This window comes from Panulirus ornatus, chromosome 34, assembly GCF_036320965.1.
Source record: "Panulirus ornatus isolate Po-2019 chromosome 34, ASM3632096v1, whole genome shotgun sequence".
NCBI lineage: Eukaryota > Metazoa > Arthropoda > Malacostraca > Decapoda > Palinuridae > Panulirus > Panulirus ornatus.
The window spans coordinates 17,032,091-17,057,438 of NC_092257.1; the positions used below are offsets into that span (position 1 = coordinate 17,032,091).

Sequence of the window (25,348 nt, forward strand, 5' to 3'; positions counted from 1 at the left end):
GCCAAAAGGCAGGGTTAGCATGTAGCACTCACCACACAAAAATCTAGTTACAAAGAATGAATTGTGCGAGTCAAGTACTATGTGTGACAAGGAAAGAATGTATGCTTGCGACCAGAATGCCAGCAGTCCACATGTGCGTGAGGCAGAAAGAAAAGACAGCTACCTAGGTCAGAGGAGTGTAACTTGACAACCACTGATATGCTAGCTCACTCTGCAGTTGTCACTAACCCTCCTGATAATCACCCAGGCAGGTAATAATGGTAATATACCACAGTGGCTGCCTATCAACTACCACCTACTTTATACTCATAGTCTCCTGGAAAAATTGTTAGACGATTACTGTGTAAAATAAGGCTTTCATTTATTAGGTTTTATTTGCAAAACAAATCATATTACTCATGGTACAGTCTTAAGAGGTCAAATGCCATGATGAACCACCTCAGTTACCCCCATGGTATCAAAAGTGAATAACACTAGGATCCCTTCTCCAGTGGTTCCTGCAGCTTCAAAGGTGTACTGTAATCAGTAGTAAGGTAAGGATGAACTCCCTTAGAATGAGAAGTTCTTCAGCATGATTGTATTCTGAGGATACAACTTTGTCAAAGATGACTTTTCACTTGTGGATTATCACAAGCAGGCAGAGTCTAGCAAAGACTAGGATATATATCAATAATATATAAATGGTGTTACTGGACTTCACATGCATGAGATTACATTATAATTAAAAAGTCACCTTTGGAAAGGGAGGGTATTGATTGAGAGGGTGAAGGCATGTACAGAGCATCAGATTGGGGAAGAGCAGTGTGGTTTCAGAAGTGGTAGAGGATGTGTGGATCAGGTGTTTGCTTTGAAGAATGTATGTAAGAAATACTTAGAAAAGCAAATGGATTTGTATGTAGCATTTATGGATCTGGAGAAGGCATGTGATAGAGTTGATAGAGATGCTCTGTGGAAGGTATTAAGAATATATGGTGTGGGAAGCAAGCTGTTAGAAGCAGTGAAAAGTTTTTATCGAGGATGTAAGGCATGTGTACATGTAGGAAGAGAGGAAAGTGATTGGTTCTCAGTGAATGTAGGTTTGCGGCAGGGGTGTGTGATGTCTCCATGGTTGTTTAATTTGTTTATGGATGGGGTTGTTAAGGAGGTAAATGCAAGAGTTTTGAAAAGAGGGGCAAGTATGAAGTCTGTTGGGGATGAGAGAGCTTGGGAAGTGAGTCAGTTGTTGTTCGCTGATGATACAGCACTGGTGGCTGATTCATGTGAGAAACTGCAGAAGCTGGTGACTGAGTTTGGTAAAGTGTGTGAAAGAAGAAAGTTAAGAGTAAATGTGAATAAGAGCAAGGTTATTAGGTACAGTAGGGTTGAGGGTCAAGTCAATTGGGAGGTAAGTTTGAATGGAGCAAAATTGGAGGAAGTAAAGTGTTTTAGATATCTGGGAGTGGATCTGGCAGCGGATGGAACCATGGAAGTGGAAGTGGATCATAGGGTGGGGGAGGGGGCGAAAATCCTGGGAGCCTTGAAGAATGTGTGGAAGTCGAGAACATTACCTCGGAAAGCAAAAATGGGTATGTTTGAAGGAATAGTGGTTCCAACAATGTTGTATGGTTGCGAGGCGTGGGCTATGGATAGAGTTGTGCGCAGGAGGATGGATGTGCTGGAAATGAGATGTTTGAGGACAATGTGTGGTGTGAGGTGGTTTGATCGAGTAAGTAACGTAAGGGTAAGAGAGATGTGTGGAAATAAAAAGAGCGTGGTTGAGAGAGCAGAAGAGGGTGTTTTGAAATGGTCTGGGCACATGGAGAGAATGAGTGAGGAAAGATTGACCAAGAGGATATATGTGTCGGAGGTGGAGGGAACGAGGAGAAGTGGGAGACCAAATTGGAGGTGGAAAGATGGAGTGAAAAAGATTTTGTGTGATCGGGGCCTGAACATGCAGGAGGGTGAAAGGAGGGCAAGGAATAGAGTGAATTGGATCGATGTGGTATACCGGGGTTGACGTGCTGTCAGTGGATTGAATCAGGGCATGTGAAGCGGCTGGGGTAAACCATGGAAAGCTGTGTAGGTAGGTATGTATATTTGCGTGTGTGGACGTATGTATATACATGTGTATGGGGGTGGGTTGGGCCATTTCTTTCGTCTGTTTCCTTGCGCTACCTCGCAAACGCGGGAGACAGCGACAAAGCAAAAAAAAAAAAAAAAAAAAAAGAAAACCTTTGGAAAGGTCTGATCATTGACAGTTAATGAAGTAAGTGCAATCTTGGCAAAGAACTTATTCCAATGGAGTCCATCATATCCCTGCAACTGATGGTAATGCAGTCTTAGAGTTGTATAATTCCTATAAATGAGGTCTTGGGGTTATTTCAAACTTTATTGTAAACATCATATTATAAGTATCATACCACATAATTTTATACACTTGTTCACTATTTTCTGCACAGGTGAAGTAGCACCATGAAGAGACAAATATTATGGGCCATGGTCTCATTTGCATACATCCACTCATTAGCTATAATTTATATTCTCTGGTTTCCCCTAACTACTAAAAATGTGCTGTGGAGCTAAGTATTGAGTGATATGGTTTTAAGAGGACACAGAAAATATTTGATGAAAACAGTTAATGTATCAATAAGAAGCAAAACTGGTCAACAATGGAACAAATGGAAATCAACAGATTAGAAAGAATTCACTTCACAAGCAAAATTAAGGTGATGAAACACTGTAATGCCATGAAGGGCTGAAAGAACCAAAAATACATAGCCTAGGAAGAAATAAGCTAATTTGCTTGTGGCAAAAACCTGAAAGTATAAAGGGAAGTATACTGAACCTGAAAGCCTCTCAATAAGGAAGATAGCTATTTCTTTTCAAATACCATGTGCTAGGAGCGGGCAAAGAAAGGCTGCATTCACTCCCAACCACACAGACCTTTCCATGGTTTACGCAGGGAGCTTCACATGCCTTGTTTCAGCCCATTCACAGCATGTTGACCAATCACTCTAAATCTTTTTCACACCATCCTTCCATCTCCAATTTGGTTTCCCTGTTCTTGTTTTCTCCACTAAGATCTTGCACATGAGTCCTTTTCGGGAACTTTTCCTCCCGCATTCTAACAAAATATCCCAATCATTTCAGCTCTCTCAACCACACTTTTTATTACCACACCTCTCTTAAGCTTTTATTATGTATTTGATCAAACTATCTTGCACCACATATTGTCCTCAAACATTACATTTCCAACACATTCACCCTCCTCCACACATCCTCATTAAGAGCCCGTCTTGAATACATGTAGTACTGTTGAGCCTACAATATCTTCAAACATACCCATTTTTGCCCTCCCAGATAATGATCTCTTTATATACATACTTCATTGCTCCCAGGACCTTCGCCCTCTCACTCACCCTATGACTCGCTTAAGCTTCCATGGTTCCATTCACTGCCGTGTTCACTCCCAGGTATCTAAAATCCAATTTTTGTCCATTCCAACTCACACCCTAACTAACCTGTCCCCCCTATCATGCTAAACCTACTAACCTTCCTTTTATTCACAATTACTCTCAACTTCCTACTTTCACACACTTTTTCAAGCTCAGTCATCAACTTTTAGTTTATCACTTGAATCTGCCTCCAGTGCTGTTTTATCAGCAGGTAAAAACCGACTTACTTTCCAAGCCTTCACATCTCCCACTGCATAATCACCCCTCTCTTCAAGGCTCTTGCATTTACCTCCCTCACCAACCCATCCATAAACAAATTAAACAATCATGGTGTCATCACACACACCTGTGCCATACACCAACTTTCACTTGGAACTTCTTACTCTCCTTTGTACTCGTACACATGCTTTACACCCCTCACGAAAACTTCTCTGCTTCTAGCAGCTTTCTTCCCACACCATATATCATAAGACCTTGCACAAAGCATCTCTTATATGCTTTCTCCAGATCTACAAATGCCTCACATAAATCCATCTGTTTCTCTCAAGTATTTCTCATTCATTCTATGAAGCAAACACCTGATTCATGAGAAATTAACAAATGTATTAATCATATTACTTTGAAGCTGTACTAGCATGAAGTCAGCTCTGTTATTCACTTCCTCTTCCCTTTCCTATACTCATTCCACACTTCCATAATAATGACTGACCAACCATTTCCCACTCTTGTTCCCATACATTTACTTTTTCCTCCACAATCAACTGATATAAAAATAATTTCTTAGGTCATTTTGGTTAACATTCACACATTTGAAGTATTTTCATATTTGGTAATAAACTTACTAGATGTCACAGTACAGCACCAGTACTGTATACTGCAATACCATTGTTATGCATACTTGTATACCTACTCCTGTAGCTTACCAAATACCTCCACCCCAAGCATACTTGAAGCCTACACCTAGCTCAAAGATCCTCACATATACCTCTACTACGCCATCCATGAGTAAATCAAACAGCTATGGTGACATCACATCTTTGAAACATATGCACCTTCACTTGAAACCTGTCTCTTCCTATTCATGCACACACCTAAAGCATGTACATGTTTGCTATAATCAGTTTGATGCCGATTTTAGTTTCCTCACCAGCACATCGCTAAGAGCATATTGAAGCAATTGGTATATATGGTGGGACAAGCTGTCGATGGGCTGAACCAGGGAATATGGAACTGTCTGGGGAAACCATGGAAAGGTATGTGGGGTTTGGCTGTGGATGAGGCACTTTGATTTTAGTGCATTATGTGTGACAGCTAGAAATTAGACATGAGCAAAGGAAGCCATATTTTCGTCTGTTCCTGGTACAACCTCCCTAAATCAGCAAACAGCCATCAAATATGAAAAAAGATGTACACCAAGTAGTAAATCTTCCAAAACATAACAATTACATCAAATTTGCTGTAATGAATAACACCACTAGCATGTAGTTGCCTATGATAATTTAACAATTTGGGATATGTTATTAGCTTTTTTCCAGGCATTCATTCATAAATTATTGCTCTATATTACATACACCAAACACTTAAAGTCTCATAACCACAACCTCTACAAAGTGAGTGTTAAGATTGTGCTACTGCTAACTAGTAAATGTTCTAACCGTCATCAAATTTGTGATTCCCTTTTGGATCTTACATAGATTGTATTTTTCACATGCAATGTTCATAAGTGGTTGGTACATTAGAATATTTTAAACAAATTTTATACAGTAATTACATCATCACTACAAAGCAAGCCATAGATCTATCTCTCCAATGCCCGGTCTCTCCAGGAATATTTATTTATTACTGGTGAAATGGTGGAAGGGAGCAGGCTTACTGAAATTAATACATATGTGGCCAGATAATGTACAAGAAAGATTGGTGCACACTTCAAAACATAATGCCACAACATGCACCAGCATATCTAAAATTGGATATGTACTATAGATTGAAATATGGATTTCTAGTGAATTTTTAAAGCTTTCAATGCTCATATGCAGACGTATGCAAGTGTAAACTTTCATGGCAGACAACATTGAAAAGAACAAAGGAAAAATAACAAAAGGGAAGGCTTCACAATAATGACTGATGGATCTGATTCTGCTACAGTTTAAGTTCATCCTCTCATTAATGGTATACAAACAATAGAGAATATAAAAAGCATATAAGTCTCAAACATTCATTTACACAACTGAAAGTATCTCAGATCAAGAGATTAAAAGAATCTGTCTCTAATTTCTAATCCTTTACATCCTACAAGGCAGCAGATGAAAGAATCTATCTCTAATTTCTCATCCTTTACATTCTACATTACTGCAGATGAAAGAAAATATCTCTAATTTCTAATATGTTACATCTTGCAAGTCTGCAGACTTATTGTAACACAAGTAATTGGTATTCACCATTACACTTTTCTCCCTGGATATACAAATGCTTTTTATATGATAATCATGTCTACCAATGGAATTTAGTAAAAATGTAAGTATTCATCTATGTTGCCTTATATGTGAAAGAGCCAAATTTACTACGAATAACTACGTAAAACAAAAAACAATGTTATACCTGAGAAAAGTATATGAGTTTGAATAACAAAAGGACTAGCTAATAAAACCACAGTCCATGAGCTGCCTCCATTAAACCAACTTATTAACCAGAAAGAGGGCTTGTTACAAAACATAACATGCAAATCTACAGAGACACCAATAACTGCTGTAGATACCAGTGTAAAAGGAAAACTATTTACATCCTCGGAAATACAAACATTCTTGGACTTGATAAATCAGATATCTAAGTCTGAAGAATTTTCAGCCCCTCCAAAAGAGAAATACATCACCACATAAAGTTTAAGCACCTTTGAGCACCCTCAATATCACAATATCAATTTTAACTTGAAAATATCTATCATCCAGAATGTACTACAAAATGACACTCCTTACCTATTGAGCATATGTTATACCAAAGATAATGCATGACATACATATATTGTCACGTTATCAATTAGATGCACATCACATGGTATATAACACTCATTTTGTGATATACTATGCACACAAACTATACACACTCACGGCCAATTTACTTTTGAACATGAAAATTGGTTCTTCAGAGAGCCTCTTCATTTGTTAAGTTTTATGAAAGTGAAGACAAATCAATCTTAAACCAGTATATGTTACACTCATTTACCCATTATTGGCTTAATTCATCATGCAGCACTTTTATCACTTTAGAAGAATGAAGCATTGATCATTAGTGAATTAAAGTTATTGCTGTAACAGTAGTTGTAAATCAACCATTCTTTGGAGAAGTCTTATATCAACTGTGTAGGAGTAAAGCATTCACATTTTTTTCTTATACAGAATGGCATAGTCTTATTCATTTACATCAGACTGGTTTTCATACTACCTCAAATTACTTATGATATATACTGAAAAAGTATTTCCTCTCAATGATATTTCAACATCAATTATTTTTACTCCAATTAATTTTCATCATGTGGAAAGCCCTAAATTAGATGTAAAAATTTCGCAATAAAATGATTTGGTAAACAGAGAAGAGGTAGTAAAAGCTTTGCGGAAGATGAAAGCCGGCAAGGCAGCAGGTTTGGATGGTATTGCAGTGGAATTTATTAAAAAAGGGGGTGACTGTATTATTGACTGGTTGGTAAGGTTATTTAATGTATGTATGACTCATGGTGAGGTGCCTGAGGATTGGCGGAATGCGTGCATAGTGCCATTGTACAAATAAGAGTGAGTGCTCAAATTACAGAGGTATAAGTTTGTTGAGTATTCCTGGTAAATTATATGGGAGGGTATTGACTGAGAAGGTGAAGGCACGTACAGAGCATCAGATTGGGGAAGAGCAGTGTGGCTTCAGAAGTGGTAGAGGATGTGTGGATCAGGTGTTTGCTTTGAAGAATGTATGTGAGAAATACTTAGAAAAGCAAATGGATTTGTATGTAGCATTTATGGATCTGGAGAAGGCATATGATAAGAGTTGATAGAGATGCTCTGTGGAAGGTATTAAGAATATATGGTGTAAGAGGCAAGTTGTTAGAAGCAGTGAAAATTTTTTATCGAGGATGTAAGGCATGTGTACGTGTAGGAAGAGAGGAAAGTGATTGATTCTCAGTGAATGTAGGTTTGCGGCAGGGGTGTGTGATGTCTCCATGGTTGTTTAATTTGTTTATGGATGGGGTTGTTAGGGAGGTAAATGCAAGAGTTTTGGAAAGAGGGGCAAGTATGAAGTCTGTTGGGGATGAGAGAGCTTGGGAAGTGAGTCAGTTGTTGTTCGCTGATGATACAGCGTTGGTGGCTGATTCATGTGAGAAACTGCAGAAGCTGGTGACTGAGTTTGGTAAAGTGTGTGAAAGAAGAAAGTTAAGAGTAAATGTGAATAAGAGCAAGGTTATTAGGTACAGTAGGGTTGAGGGTCAAGTCAATTGGGAGGTAAGTTTGAATGGAGAAAAACTGGAGGAAGTAAAGTGTTTTAGATATCTGGGAGTGGATCTGGCAGCGGATGGAACCATGGAAGCGGAAGTGGATCATAGGGTGGGGGAGGGGGCGAAAATCCTGGGAGCCTTGAAGAATGTGTGGAAGTCGAGAACATTACCTCAGAAAGCAAAAATGGGTATGTTTGAAGGAATAGTGGTTCCAACAATGTTGTATGGTTGCGAGGCGTGGGCTATGGATAGAGTTGTGCGCAGGAGGATGGATGTGCTGGAAATGAGATGTTTGAGGACAATGTGTGGTGTGAGGTGGTTTGATCAAGTAAGTAACGTAGGGGTAAGAGAGATGTGAGGTAATAAAAAGAGCGTGGTTGAGAGAGCAGAAGAGGGTGTTTTGAAATGGTTTGGACACATGGAGAGAATGAGTGAGGAAAGATTGACCAAGAGGATATATGTGTCGGAGGTGGAGGGAACGAGGAGAAGTGGGAGACCAAATTGGAGGTGGAAAGATGGAGTGAAAAAGATTTTGTGTGATCGGGGCCGCCTGAACATGCAGGAGGGTGAAAGGAGGGCAAGGAATAGAGTGAATTGGATCGATGTGGTATACCAGGGTTGACGTGCTGTCAGTGGACTGAATCAGGGAGTGTGAAGCGGCTGGGGTAAACCATGGAAAGCTGTGTAGGTAGGTACGCATATTTGCGTGTGTGGACGTATGTACATACATGTGTATGGGGGTGGGTTGGGCCATTTCTTTCGTCTGTTTCCTTGCGCTACCTCGCAAACGCGGGAGACCGGCAAAAAGAAAAAAAAAAAAATTCGCAATAAAAATGCACAAACCTTTATCAATATCCAGATATGAAAATAATATACACAAAAATCCTTGTCTATAAAACAGTGTCTAAATGGTTATTTAGCTAACTACTAACCTACTAAAAAGAATATCTATTTATTTATTTATTATACTTGATCTCCATTTCCCGCATCAGCAAAACAGCACCAGGAAACAAAGAATGGCCCATCCACTCACATGCACATATATATAGTAAAAGAAATGTGCAGAAAAATACAAGAAAATGCAATATATGACTTCATTTCCCAATAGCATGGTAAATGTTTTGAAATGAAATCGAGGGTTCATGTGATACATAATTCCAAGTATACTCCCAATTTTTCAGTTACATTTCTGATATGTAAATAATCATTTCTTTTCCGACTGTATGTATATATTACATATGTAAACAATTTCTAACCTTTTTTTTTTTTGCAGTAAAGGTGACTGTTCAATTTCTGGTATTTAATCTAGGGCCACCTGTCCTTATTGTATATATACAATGAAAACCATTTATATGAAATTCATGCAACTCAGATCCACACAATTTCTTGGTCCCTACTGCTCAAAATATTGTGAGTTATACAATTTACTAATCTGTTGGACTGCTTTAGCACTGCAATGCTTAGATCACCTGTTTTGAAAGTGATCATTACAGAATATCCCTTTCCACTACTATACCTCTCAACTTCTTACTGATCCACCACTAGTGCCATTTCTTTCAAGAATATTGCCTCCAAACTTTGTTTTAGCCTATTTTCTTTCCTGTGAAATCTACTTCCTCCTTCCTCAATTTTCCTCCTCCTGCCCAAATATCATGAATGATCTTTTCTTTTCAAACCCAAACCTCAGTTTCCTTATTAAATCATGGTTAATAATGTTACTAGCCATTTTCTTGGCCAAATCATCCAAATCTGTGATTCTTTATCCTTTAGAAGTTTAAGAGCTTTACTGTTTGTAGTGATTTTCGTACAAACTTGTCTTTGTTTACTTTCACAAATCTCAGTCCTTACACTGCTATAATAATACTGCTAATAATTCACTAACCATCAACATTTTTCTTGTTATTATATATCATACACAGAAAATATCATCATACTTATAAACAGTACCATTCTCATGATTATATCAACTTCCTTTGTACTAAAATGAACAAATACTGGTTTTAATAAAATTTATAATTTCTTTTGGATAAACTGTACCACAACTATTCATTATGTACCTTGAAAATAATCCTGCTGCAGCTAAGTATTCCACAATAAGAAAGACTTTTCGTACCATGGTTTACATAGATCTGAAGAGTTAGTGTTTTAAAGTTTGTTGGAATGTATTTTTAATATATTAGCATTGATAATAAATATGGCAAACTACTTCTAATATTCAATACTACAAGAATGCCTTCTTCCATTTCTACAGGATTATGTCTTCACTGGAGTTACAACTGGTAAAAGGGAAGCAGCCAAGTCTTCTATGTCTGCTGCCTTCTTTGAACTGCACGATTTTCCACAGCATTTTCTTGATCTGAAGGAATATGACAAGATATTAATGTTTATACATACACACATATCTGCTCTGGACACTAACTTGCTCAATGGCATATAACAGACAAGTATGAAAGATAAGGATACATATATACATATAGAGTAAATTTTTTAATAACCAATTGTATTTCCAGCCTTAGCAAGGAAGCTTCACCAACATACAAACTATGAAATCACTAGCACACATACTATCTCTTGCTGGAAAAGGATAATGTAATAAAACCAGAGCCCAATTATCCATTCCCAAACCCCACTGATCACCATGGTTTACATTTACCACTTCCAAAACAAGGAACAGAGAAGGGATATTCAATGTGTGTATGGATAATGTTGAAGTCCCTGAGGATTGGCAGAATGCATGTATAGTGCCACTGTACGAAGGCAAATGGGATAAAGGTGAGTGTTCAAACTACAGAGGAATAAGTTTGTCAAGTATTCCAGGAAAACTGTATGGGAGGGTATTGATTGAGAGGGTGAAGGCATATTCAGAGCATCAGATTGGGGAGGAGCACTGTGGTTTCAGAAGAGGTAGACGATGTGTGGATCAGGTGTTTGCTTTGAAAAATGTGTGCAAGAAATACTTACAAAAACAGATGGATTTGTACGTAGCATTTATGGATCTGGAGAAGGTATATGATAGCGTTAATAGAGATGCTTTGTGGAAGGTCTTAAGAGCATATGGTGTGGGAGGTAAGCTGCTAGAAGCAGTGATAAGTTTTTATCAAGGGTGTATTGCATGTGTACAAGAAGGAATAGAGGAAAGTGATTGGTTCCCAATGAAGGTCGGTCTGCAGCAGGCGTGTGTGATGTCCCCATGATTGTTTAATTTGTTTATGGATGGGGTGGTTAGGGATATCAAGAGTTATGGATGGGGTGGTTAGGGATATCAAGAGTTCTGGAGAGAGGGGTGAGTATGCAGTCTGTTGGGGATGAGAGGGCCTAGAAAGTGAGTCAGTTGTTGTTCTATGATGATGGGGGAGAAAGAATACTTCCCACGTATTCCCTGCATGTCGTAGAAGGTGACTAAAAGGGGAAGAAGCGGGGGGGCTGGAAATCCTCCCCTCCCGTTTTTGATTTTCCAAAAGAAGGAACAGAGAAGGGGGGCCAAGTGAGGATATCCTCTCTAAGGCTCTGTCCTCTGTTCTTAACGGTACCTCACTAACACGAGAAACTGCAAATATGTATATAATCTTTTTATTATACTTAAGCACTGTCTCCTGCATTAGTGAGGTAGCACAAGGAAACAAAGAATGGCCCAACCCACCCACAAACACATTTATATACATAAATGCCCACATATGCACATATACATACATACATATTTCAGCGTATACATACAAATACATGGTGGAAAGGATCATAATTTTGGACATGATCAAGTATATTCCTCTGAGTCCATGGGGAAAATGAAACACGATAAGTTCCCTGGTGCACTTTCGAGTAATAAACACATCATCAGGGGAGATACAAGAAAGAAATATAGGCCAGTTGATATACAACAAACAGACATAGCTAGGACGCTACGTCTCTTCGTTGTATATCAACTGACTTATATCAAGAGTTTATGGTGTGGAAGGTAAGCTGTTAGAAGCAGTGAAAAGTTTTCATCAAGGATGTAAAGCATATGTATGAGTAGAAAGAGAGAAAGTGACTGGTTCCCACGGAATGTCGGATTGCGGCAAGGGCTTGTTTATGGATGGAGTTGTGAGGGAGGTGAATGGAAGAGTTTTGGAAAGATGGGCAAGTATGCAGCCTGTTGTGGATGTTGTTTGCTGATGATACAGCGCTGGTGGCTGACTCAGGTGAGAAACTGCAGAAGTTGGTGACTGAGTGTGGTAAAGTGTGTTAAAGAAGAAAGCTGAGAGTAAATGTGAATAAGAGCAAGATTATTAGGTTCAGTAGGGTTGAGGGACACGTCAACTGGGAGGTAAGTTAGAATGGAGAAAAACTGGAGGAAGTGGTGTTTTAGATATCTGGGAGTGGATATGGCAGCAGATGGAACCATGGAAGCAGAAGTGAGTCATAGGGTAGGGAAGGGGGTGAAGGTTCTGGAAGCATTGAAGAATGTGTGGAAGGCGAGAACGTTATCTGGGAGAGCAAAAATGGGTATGTTTGAAGGAAAAGTGGTTCCAAAAATGTTATATGGTTGTGAGGCATGGGCTATGGACAGGGTTGTGCGGAGGACGGTGGATGTGTTGGAAATGAGATGTTTGAGGACAATATGTGGTGTGAGGTAGTTTGATTAAGTAATGAAAGGATAAGAGAGATGTCTGGTAATAAAAAGAAAGTGGTTGAGAAAGCAGAAGAGGGTGTATTGAAATGGTTTGGTCACATGGAGAGAATGAGTGAGGAAAGACTGACAAAGAGGATATATGTGTCAGAGGTGGAGGGAACGAGGAGCACCTACACAGGATTCGGGTAATGCTCCTGGCCACACACACCTAAATATCCTGTCATCATAATGTGATACCAGATTTACATGCCCACTATTGTGGTAAATTTGAAAATAAAAGCGACACTTATTACATTATGTATTTATATTTTTGATGAAAATAAGATTATTTGTCCATTCATAAAAGTACATAAAGTTCTGCCTGTGTGAATGATATGTATATATGTACGATATATTAATATATATGAAAAAAATGCCAAAATAAACCATATGCACTGTGTGAAATCATGCCTGAAAAAAGAGTGCAATGTAACATAATCATGATATAATTACACAGATGAGGAACATAAATGGTGCCAAGCAAGTCCCTTCCCTATCCAGTTAACGCCCTCCCACACTACCATGGAAAATTGTATACTACTTCGAGCTAAGTATAAAAGTAATAAATATGTACATTTTCATACCTGCTTACACAAATATAAACAATGAAAGCAGGAATAAGTTTGAGAAGTTGTGTGATAGATAAGTTTCAAGAGATGGGGCCCTACAAGTGTAGAATTCCCTTCCTGTACAGTACAAATAAGTAACAGCAAAGAAAGATAAGACAGACTGATGCATATAAAGTTTACTTGCATGGAAAGAATAATTATACAATTATAACTGCAGTTCTTTGAGAAATAAATAATATCTTGGCATGAAATGAATCTACAATAAACATACCTTAATGTAATGCATCTTGTCATTAGAGCTCTCATTTGCACAAAATCCCCATAAGAAGTTTTTCATAATAATATTTTCCAGTCACATGCAATGGATTTCTACATCAATAAACTGTTAATATACTATAGAAATGAATTCCTTTAAAATAAAGCCCATCACATTCCTTAGTATGAAAATCATATGTAATACTAGTACTGTGAAATTTTGTCTTCATAAATACTCCTCTATGATAAATACTTACAATTTCTTGGTTTTATCTAAAATCTTAGTAATGTACTGTTGACTAGACAACACTTCTGGATCTTGTGTCTCCCCTGTGTGGGTAATACAAGTAAGGGGGAGCCACTCAACTCCTCCTAAGCCAGATAAAGCCACATTCAGCTTTTCTGCAGCCTGGTAAAAAGAAACAAATATATTTACCCATAGAAGATTTTCATTAAGCAAATTAGTATCTAACAGCACAATTTAACATTTCTGTTGTTTTATGAAAAGGCTGTCAGTTAGATTATACTAAATTTAAGATATTCTTACACTGTAAGCTTCTTCCTCATTAATTATACACTTAGAAGATTATCTACACACTGCATATCCTAATTCCATCAACCCCAAAATATTGCAGATTATTTAGGACTGATACATTTAGACATCTGTTCATTTACATATTCTCTCTAGTGAAGCACCCCTCTACCACATCTTGCATTATCCTTCCACCTTACCCATCACCTGTCTCCTATTACCCTCATCCCCATGAAATCACTCCCAGTTACTATTTTCACTGAATTTATGACTTCTGTACTCCATCTTTTAACTCTGGAAACAACTTCCTATCTAATTCTAAGTTATTCATTCCTTGCTCCATCCACCCTAACTTTACTTCTAAAGATAAGAAATCCATCTCTACTGCTCTGCACGCCATGAGCCATTCTATCACTAAAGAATCAGGTCCAAAAATATACAAAAGGATGAATTTCACAAATCAATTTAACATGTTTCATCACACTTAATGGCTTAAAAATTTCCTTTGTCTAGGCATCCTGGTATGAATCCTGTAAAAATTCAACTGATTCGCATCAAAATTAGTTTAATGCCTCTTAAGCAGTCATTCGCATAAATGACTTGGGATACCCACATAAGGAGAAAATCTCTTTCCATTTCTAACCCCAACAAATCTTGAGAGGAAACCTACCTATTATGTCTACCCACATACAGTTCCATAAACAGTTACTAGGAGGGGACTCACAACACTGCTTCCACTTCTGTTCATGTAAATGCCCATCTGAATGTATGAGTTAAACATCCATGGTGACATCATACACCCTTGATGCAGACCCACCTTCATCCAGAACCACTCACCTCTTCTTACTTGATAAAAACACCTCTGCCCCCAAGCAGCTTTCCTCCCACACCATGTATTTGTGGCATCTTCCATAGTGTATCTCTATCAACCTTATCAAACTCTTTCTCAAAGTTTATCAATTCCATGTAAAAATTCTATTATCTAAATATTTCTCGAAAAGACTTTTCAAACGAAAATCCCAATTCACACATTCACTACCATTCCTGAACCCACATTCTTCTCCCTAATATGATGCTCTGTGCATGCCACCATCCTCTCAATCACCATTCTCCCATACAACTTACCAGATATACTCAAGAATCTTATACTGCTGTAATTTTAGCATTCATTTCTGTCCCCCTTGCCTTTATATACGCATTCTGCTAGTTCTCAAGAACTTCACTTGAAGCCATACATGTACTGAGAATCCTTGCTATTCAATCCTGAGATATTCAGCCACAATCACTCTAGTCTTTCAGCCATACTTCATATTATGCAAGGTTTTCACTACCTCTTCTCCTTCCACCAAACCACTTGCCATGACTCTTGCTCTGTGCACCTTCATGTCTAAGACACCAAACATCTGCCACTTTATCCAACACATCTTGCTCTGTGCACCTTTATGTCTATGACACTAAACATCGCCACTTTATCTAACATATTCAATTGTAATTCAGATTGCTAACTCTAACTCCTCTCTGCCTGTTACCACTTGCCCATCTGCTCCCCTAACTGACAGATTCCAGCAGCCAGGATGAACTCAGATGCAATACAGGGACAGGTACACATATGATGCCAACCAAACATTACCAGATATTTCTATACAAATTTCCATATGCTGTTTTGAACAAAATATTTGTATGAATCATAAGGATAAAAGGAGAAAACAGCTCATGCTAGTATGGTACTCAGTAATTCTAGGTAGAAGCATAGTATATTTATCTATTTATCATACTTTATCACTGTTTCCCGCATCAGCGAGGCAGTGCCAGGAGCAGATGAAGAATAACCCATCCAATCATATACACATACATATACATAAATGCCCATACAAGCTCATATACATAAATATACATAACATATATACACATGTACATATTCATACCTGCTTGACTTCATCCATTCCTGTCACTACCCCACCCCACAGGAAGCAGCATCATTACCCCCAACTTAAGTGAGGTAGCATCAGGAAAACAGACAAAAAGGCCACGTTTGTTCACACTCAGTCTCTAGCTGTCATGTGTAATGCACCGAAACCACAGACCTTTCTATGGTTTACCTCAGACACTTCACATGACCTGGTTCAGTCCACTGATAATAAACAAATAAACTGTGAAATAACCATAATGGCAGCTGACATCTTACATGTATGAAGCGAGTCTTAGCAGTCTGTCTTGAGTGTCTTCTGACAACAAGGCAATCCAGACTTCTACAAGCTTGCCTATGGATGTATTCTGTACTGTCTGTATCTCTGCCGCCTGTTCCTTTCTTGAACTCTCTCAAAGGGGTGCCCACGGCAATAAAGTCTCCATAACTAGTGAACTCCAGTGCCCTTCTCAGTCTTTAGTGTCTCACCCATAACAGTCCACTGGCAGAGGGCCAGCTTAGCACAGTGTTTACAGAGGTTCCTAGCTACTACTTCTACCTAATGTTTCTACCTAAATGTTCCTACCTACTACTTCTACCTAAAAGTCCTACCTAAATGTTCCTATCTACTACTTCTATCTATTGCTCCTGCCATTCTGCCAAAAGGTAGGGCTAACACACAGCACTCAACAAATGAAATCTACTTTTACAAAGAATGAGCTGTGTGAATTAAGTGTTGTGTGTGACAGGGAGAGATATTTTGCATGTTGGTGGACACAATGCCAGTGGTCCACATGTTGGCGAGACAGAAAGAAAAGAGAGCTATCTGAGTCACAGGAGTGCAACATGACAACCAATGAAATGCTGGCTCACTATGCAGCAATCACTAATCCTCCTGATACGCAGGTAGGCAATACTGGTAATATACCTCCCTGGTCATTGGCTGCCTACCAACTACTACCTATAGTATTCTGTATTCTTACATGGTTTTTCTTTCTTGTAATATATATTTCAGATAGTTAAACTTGATGATCCCCAAATTCTTAGGGCAGGGAAAAGAAACCACCTCTGAATGTCTGAGGGTTAATCAGAAACTTGTTGATTTAAGCTAAACGCAGCAACTGAACTGCTTATCCTTTGAAGCTATCATTCCAAACCTCTACAAACTGTCATTTACCAGACTGGGACTTTGCAGAGTTTCCTTGATTACATAAACAGTCTAGCCTATCATCAGGGTATATATATATATATATATATATATATATATATATATATATATATATATATATATATATAACAGTGCTTTAAAAAGTAGTTTTAAGAGACAATGAAGTGGCATTCTGATTTCAGTTGAAACGAGCCCTCCATTTAAATATTTAACTGGCTTTGCTTCTGGACAGGACTTACTTGGTTGTCAGTCATGGCCTGAGCTGTAAGCAGTCTGAATCATCAGTAGGAAGGAATAATATTAGACCTGAAGATAGTTTCAACATTTTCTGGGGCTGTGTTTGGATAACCTGTGGTGAGTAGTTTCGGAGATGATGGATACTTTGCCTGGCTAATTTGATTTTCATTTTGTGATCCAGCTGACTTGCCTGGCTAGCATGTGTCCTTCAAGCTCTGTTGATTGTAGAAAAGTAATGGCAAGGGATAACGAGAATTTAAGAGTATGGTGCATATTCATAAACCAAGTTAAATTTGAGAACACTCACCTCATAGACATCTCCATGACTTCTCTCTGTCAAACATGCAACACTGTATACAAAGGCTCCTGCAGGTTCATGATGGTCCTTTATCTTCAATATGTTATTTTGTAACTGTTCACAGCTATCATATGATGTGACCAGGAAAATGATGAGATGAGAAGTTTCCTGTTATGGCCAGATTAAATATTCAATTTAGAAAAATTTGCTTCATGAGCTTTATCCACATTCAAATCATCTATCCATGATACTTTCTATATTCATTCAGTACAATATCGTTATGTGAATTATTTATAAAGACCAAACCGGATATCCTACACAATTATATGTATGCCTTTTTAAATCTCTTTCACATTTAATCTCACAACTTACAAGAAAATTCTTATGATTAAGAAACAAAATTCTAATACATTTAAACCCTATATAAACGACAGAATTTTTCATTTATTCTATTGTTCTTATCTTTATCATTTCAAGGCTCTACCGCTATATCATATAAATTACAAGGTGCACTTTATTGGCATGTAGATATGCCTCATGTCAAAAGCAACTTCAATTTGCAATGGAAAAGAATCCTAATATCTCAGTTACCCATATAACCCAATGGGGAAAGATGCATGTAGCCTTAGCATACACCCCAAATCAATTACTATCTAATTAGCAACAGTCTCTGAAGCATTAATAATGAGATTATATTTTGGGGGCGTTGAACCAATAGCTTTTAGAAAAGCGTTTTGTGCACCAGTAATCCACTGGTGGTGGTGGAGACAAAGATGTGCGAGTCAACAAACAAACGATAAGCCAAGCATGCACTGTCTGCCGAATTCAATTGTTTGAACAGGAACAAATATGAATGATTTACCAGAATTTTCCTTTTTCAATGTTTTGATACATCCTATTAACTGATATAAACTCTGGTCCTGGGGACCCCCCACAAAATTTCCAGGGATGGGCCAGTTACAGGAAAACTTGGCATACCAGCTCAAAATCAATCTAATACAATGACATCAGCCACATAACTCTTTTCATGTAAATATGTAAAATCAAGGCAACATCAATCACCATAAGAGTGCAAGGTGTCAACGAAAGATAGGCTGGCTGTTTGAATTCTTACTGAAATGGTTTATTTGCTAGAAATGGTAAGTCCAAGCAGCAATCAATTCCTTCATATACCAACAGATCTAATCATACTAACAGCTTCTAGAAGAGGTTGGTGTGTATCCTGAGAAGATCTGGTAGTGCAGGTTAGACCCCCCGTCTTAAATTTCTCTGCCAAATCTTCTAAGCTAACCTGGAATGTGATACAGCTCATTCATTCAGTTCCCTCGACATAGAAATACAAAGAGTATTACAAATCTGACGGTTCACTGAATTCATATACAACATATCACAACCTGTGGATTATATCACTGCTGTAAAATGAAAAATCATTGTCAATTCCTGTCAACATTCTAACCAAACAGAAATAACTGTACCTTTATTTGTTCATCCTCAGTGTCTGTTACAATGAGTACTTGTGACACAGTCTTCTTGGAACAATCCTTAGTACCACTACAGCTATGCTTTTTCCCAGTACGAAGCACCTTACTTTCAGGCTTTGCAGTATCTTCTTCACTACTTGAGCTGCAGCGTTTTCTCTCGTGAGAATTTTCATCAAGTTTTATGCTGACTTTTCCAGGGTCTAGGTTTTTATTAAAAACTAAGGTACTTTCAGTCTGTCCCCTGATTTCTACATAGGAATCCAGAGAATGTGCTTCACTGGAAACCTCTTGAGAACTGTTCATTTTTACACCTTCAGTATCAAGTGTATGATCATTATCAGAATTGGACTTACTAATGTGCTCACAATATATACCATTTCTCATAGGTTTGACCGTAGAGTAATTCTCCTCAGTTTCTATTACCCTTCCAGTAATCTTCTTCTTCTCAAAGAAAATTAGGATTATCAATCCAATAATCAAAGAAGTCAACAAGACAGGAATATACAGCTGTCCGATAAATGGAAAACTAAAGATATTCATCATGAAAATGTCTTGCACCCCTTTTATCGTACAAATTCACAGACTAAAATATATTCCCATGAGCAGATGTATTCAAGGTATGAATCCTTGTTTTTTTAATTGTACCTTCACTTTTTTTCTAACTACTTGGTGATGATTTATATGTCATCCTTCCTTTAGGCTTTTTTGTAGCAAGACAGCCTGCAAAATATTAAGGTTCAATTTTAATACCTCTTAACGAATTAATACAAACTATAGCAGTCCATGCATTTCCTTAATGGGGATTCCATTATATTCATCAAGATGTATTGATATATCTATAAAAAAAATCATGAATAGTGAATATAGCTCAAAACTGTTCTTGGATGGTGAGGAAGTCCAATTGATACAACATTCTACATGCTATTGATAAACAACAATTCATCATTGCATATATCTTTTTGACCAACAATGTTTCTTAAAATTGCTCATACATAAAAATTTAATATTCTTATTAATCAACTGTAAGGAATGTCTTACAGCTAAACCATTCTTTGTTGCAAAGTTTCTTAAAAAAAATCAAAGTACCTAATATCCCTGACATTCAAGAAATAAACATATGTTCCTGGTCTAACTAAAGATAGAATACCCTTGGCCTGCTGATACTTTCTGGAGGCAAGTTATGTTAGGTTTGGTTTTACAGGTTCATATTGATAATTTACTCTTTTTTTCCCTAACCAACAATTTCTGACTGTTTAACACCCTGTCTAGTGTGTGGGGTCTTATTCTCAGGTCACTGAATAATATACACTATCTCATCTCTTGAGAATTCTACAAATTGTAAGAATGTCATTTACATGGTTTATCAAGTTTTGAACAGCAATGATTGACAAATATATGCAGACCTATAAGATGACAAAATGACTGCTTACTAATATACAATACACCCTTCACATGACATGGTCTGCCAATGTAGTGTACAATCGCGGCCTACTAGAAGACACATTGTATAGTCTTTGCCTGACAAAAGACATACAATATACCATTAGTCTGCAGGAGATACACAATATATTCATAGTATGCCAACACAGTACATCCCTGACCATCCAGTGGAAAAACAATACACCTTTGACCCACCAGTATGCATACTGGAAACCTTTGTCTGAAAGCAAATATACCATTTACCCTTAGCATAACATACACAGTACTGCTTTGGTTTGACACCAAATTGCCAATGTTTATCAGCGAAGTATACCCTCCGAATGCTAAAAGGTATATAAAATGTCCCTGGATTAGAATCTGACATGCACTATAACCAAAGTGTCAACATATACAGCAAAGCCATGCCTTGACATTAATATACAATATATACATAGCTTCTGAAAGAGTAAGTTCATCTTGGTAAAACACATAAATGGTGTACATCTTTTAAACATTCTACAGAGGATAGCGCACACAGTATAAACATATGACTACAATGTGGTCTTCATAACACATTCAAAATGATTAATGGCACAGAGTAAAGAATAACAATGAGAGAGTACAAAAACTTAATTGACAGATACAAAATAGACTGACTTCATAATGAATAATGACAAATATTAGAGAGATGAACACAGTTACTAACACTCATGTGCCTGGCATCTGACACGGTCCACAGAACAACTTGTCTGTCTCCCATATATTTTCAAAGGCAGTCACACTTACATTATAGTACTCTGTCATAACTCCTTTGGCCTTGATTACCATCTGCAGATGTTTGAGCAAGGAATTGATATGGTTCCTGAAGTATTCTAGGTCCATGTTTTGGGTCCACAAGGTCTTGATCTCCAGAGAGAGGTAAGGCACTGGTGAGGTGTTGCAGGGAGCAGCCACCTGATCATGCTCTCTGAGTGCCTAGTGCACCAAGAAATGTGTTACCACATTTTCTTGCTTGCAGGCAAGAATCTGGGTTTTCTCCTCCTCAGAAAGGTAAGAACCAACCATCAGCAAGCACAGGTGGAAGAAATGGAGTACCCAGAAGCAAAATTCCCAAGCTGAAGTGAGAGCTAGGAAGAGCAAAGAAAGAACATCCATCCCTCAAGATAGCCTGAGGCATAATGAGGCAGCTTGCTGGAGTTTACACCATTAGAAACACATCTCAGCAACTACATGTACAATGATTTCACCTGAAAGTATTATATGCTTGTGTCAACAATAATCCTTTGCTGTCTATCACCTTTGAAAGTATATGGAGGGGGTGGGCAAAATTGTTTGTGGACAATGTAAGTTACCCTTGGCTTCCTTTCAACCAAAGTATGCCTTTGGTTTGCAGACAAACAGTTATGTTTTACCTTATTAGAAAACATTCATCAAATCATTAGTTTAATGGTAGACGTACAAGATAAAGACATACATGGTTCAGTGTGAAATGTCTCAAAACGAGAAAGCTCAAGGGTGAACTATGGAAGAGATATACAAAACAATGCAGCTAGCCAGCACGTGAATGATCCTGGAAAGAGAGGGTGAATACTCTAAAACATGGGGGAGAAGCAGAGATATTGTGAGAAAATGCTTTCTGGGAAAACACACTCCAAAAAATCATTTCATCAGAAACACTCTTTGTGAAAGAGCAATTACAGTGATCAGGCTAAAGAATTCAGAGGGAGGAAGTCTAGGGGACAAGGAAGAAACGCAAGAATTTACTTTTAAGTTCAAAAGTGTTTTCACTGTGGAAGACAATATTGTAACACATTCCCATCATGAGAGGGGATGTCTTGTAAAGTGTACAAATCAAATGATATGACAATCAAGTCATTTAACAACTTGATCCATATAAAGCACAGGGTCATGGTAAAGTATGCCCACATGTGCTGAAATCATGTGCAGAGGTACTAGCTAGACCACTTGAAATATTGCTCAATAAGTAATTATTAAAAGGTTTAGTTCAAAGTATGTGGAAGAAGGCAAATGTTGTGACATTATTCAAGAAAGGAAATAAGGAAACTGCACCTAACTACTGGCCAGTCTTTCAAACAATTGTGGTGAGTTAAATGTCAGATTAAATAAGAAAGCATATGAATGGCTAGTTGCAAAGAAGAAACTTTCTAACTAGTAGACAACATGGTCTTAGGAAAAGGAAGGCTTGCATAACCAATCTTCTAGACTTCTATAGGGCAGGGAATGCTCCATTTTAGAACATGGAGTGGCTAGGTATACTGCATGCTCTTGGACTGCCAGAAAACCTTTGAAATGGTTCCTCATCGGAGGATAATTAACCTACAGGCAGGAAATGGGCTGGGGTTAAAAGTGGCATGCTGTAAGGCTCTGTCTTGAGTCCACTGCTATTCTTGGTGTATGTAACTGAATTGCCTGATGGACTGGAATTGTATCTAAACATGTTTGCACACAATGCCAAGGTCAATAAATGAAATAAAGAATGATGATGATTGTATCAGCCTAAAGGGAGACCCACACAAACTTCCAAGTTGGTCAGATAAATAGATGACATTTCAGTTCAAGTAACTGCAAGATGATATAGATGGAACAAAGCAAAAGAATGCCTTGCTGTGATTATTACCCAATAGGAAATAAGTTACCGTGAATCTGCCACTGAATGAGATCTTAGTGATGATATTATGCCTAGTATATCACCAGGGACAAACATTAGAATGGTAAAAAGAGACAGTCTGCTGGCAAATATAAGAATTGCATTCAAATATATGGATAAGGGCATGTTTGCAAAATTATTCACTACATACATCAGACCAATATAGTATTATGCGTATCAAGTCTGGTCAATGCACCTAATGAAGTAAAAAGATATTATCTTAGTACTGAGAAGACCAAGTAAGATGGAACCTGAACTAAAAGAACCGAACCACAATGAGAGGCTGAAGGGCAAAACGCTGTCCACCATGAATGAAATGAGAGACAGAGGGGAATCTGATAGCAGCATTCAGGTTTCTAAAACCGCTGGATGATCCTGATAAGGATCTGTTGTTCACGAGATACAACTCCACAATAAAGCTGTAACAAGAAGCAGGATAAGAACACTACTCATAGGAGATGTTACAAGCACTGGTTTAGTGTCTGGTTGGTGGATGGCTGGAATAAAACTATCCAATGAGGCAGTGAATATTGGTCTGCAAAGGTTTTAAAAACTACATGATGGCACTGAGGTTGGGATGGGATCACACGAATGTAGACATCTCTTCCCGTGCTGTTCAAACAGGTCATCAATTACAGTGAAAGAAACCTTTGGCTTCCCAGCAGATACATTTAAATTTCCAATAGCCCCTAAGCAATGATTATGTATACTTAACTCAGCAAATAGTTTATGTATGCCTTCTTTGTGAAAAGGTAAGTATGCCCTTTGAATATAATATAACGTTCCCCATAGAAGGGCAAAACACATTACATAAATACAAGATATACATAACGGACATGGATACAGTATGACCTCTCGTAAGAGAAGAAATAAGTTGCCTTTCACTGGAGAGTATATCCTTAATATAAAGTGTTATCATGTTTCACAAACTGTCAATGTTTTGTTAAAGTAGATATCAATATAAAGTACTCTTGCATTCAGCTCATCTTCCCTAATATATGTACATTCTAAACTACACCCTCCCACATATACCAGATATAATCAAAGTATGCCTTCCTAAAGAAGGGAATTTCCACTTCCCATACAGAAATAATACGTTCTCTCAACCAATTAAGTAGAAGGTTTTCATACGTGCAGCGAATAAATAAAAGAAAACCTTCAGTAACTTTGGACGTGTAACTTGCCTGCAAGGGAAAGTATACTTCTCAAAATATTGAAACACAAGATTTCCACCATAATTACACTATCCAGGTTGAAACTTCTAAAGCAGTTCCCAACAGCCAATAACCTTAATACATTACATTTTGAAATGTTCCAAAACCCATTCTGTATAGGTTTCCTTAGACTAGACATTGCCCTCAAGGCTCACTGTGTGGTATCATACTGCTAATATATGGTCCAGTGATTCTAAATACATGCCTACCCCTTAGGAATACAATGACAAATAATCTTATATTTATTCTATGATAAAGTTCTCATGATTAACTACAAAATATTAAACGCAGAGACAGATATCCTTACGAACATATTACACACAGTATGAAATAAGCAAATTGTTATGTAAATCATATTCCGTTCTGAATCTAACCGATGGAAAAGTAGACAAGGATCATGTGGGAGTAAGTTGTACTCACTGTAATGAAGTTCCCGTCGGCAAATACAGAAGATAGTGCTTACTGATAGTCCTCCTTAGTACGAGTATTCATAATCGCACTCAGTCTCACCCAGACGCACTGCCGATGCCTTCGTGCGTCTTGTTGTAACATTTTTCCATGATAAGTCCCTGAAATCGATATATTAAGATTTTTCTCTATCAAGATAACCAGAGTATCATAAATGATAAAGTAGTGGAAAAGTTTTATTTCATTGATGCATTGGAATGCCTCCAGAAATTTATTGAATAGTAAGAAGCCAGTGTCAAGTAAACTATTGAGACAAGTGCATCTAGTTTAGTCACGTACGCCAACTTTTTGGATGACCGACCCAATGTAGCCCCATATCACTAAAATATGCTCTGATTGTTACAATGATCTACTTAAGATAAACCTAAACTGAATGTTACTGAGGTGCACACGACGAAGGAATTTCCGTATAGCCAGAAAATGCAAGTTATTCAATGGTACATGAATTCCAAACCTATGCAACTTAAATCTTACATTTTAATAGGAATGTGCATGCAATATATACGTAAATATTATCTGATTATTGAAATATACGGTTATTAGGAACTTCCAAATAAATTATTTAGACAGAACCAAA

The 25,348-nt window shown here is 37.7% G+C and overlaps 1 protein-coding gene across 3 annotated transcripts; it reads right to left on the reverse strand.

Annotated features, from left to right (window-relative positions):
• Positions 1 to 358: 358 nt before the first annotated feature.
• Positions 359 to 25,240, reverse strand: LOC139759955 (uncharacterized). Of its 3 annotated transcripts, none has more exons than XM_071682647.1 (7): positions 25,051 to 25,240; positions 24,767 to 24,872; positions 18,997 to 19,722; positions 18,717 to 18,812; positions 17,531 to 17,689; positions 13,638 to 13,789; positions 359 to 10,264 (listed from the first exon to the last, which is right to left on the reverse strand). In XM_071682647.1, the coding sequence occupies exons 3-7, from the start codon at positions 19,543 to 19,545 to the stop codon at positions 10,162 to 10,164; spliced, it is 1,059 nt and encodes a 352-aa protein (XP_071538748.1). In that variant the 5' UTR covers positions 19,546 to 19,722; positions 24,767 to 24,872; positions 25,051 to 25,240; the 3' UTR covers positions 359 to 10,161. The 3 variants fall into 3 exon arrangements, with proteins under 3 accessions (XP_071538748.1, XP_071538746.1, XP_071538749.1); XM_071682645.1 differs by having other exon boundaries at positions 24,724 to 24,872; XM_071682648.1 differs by lacking the exons at positions 24,767 to 24,872; positions 25,051 to 25,240 and adding an exon at positions 24,391 to 24,703.
• Between the last annotated feature and the right edge of the window lie 108 nt (positions 25,241 to 25,348).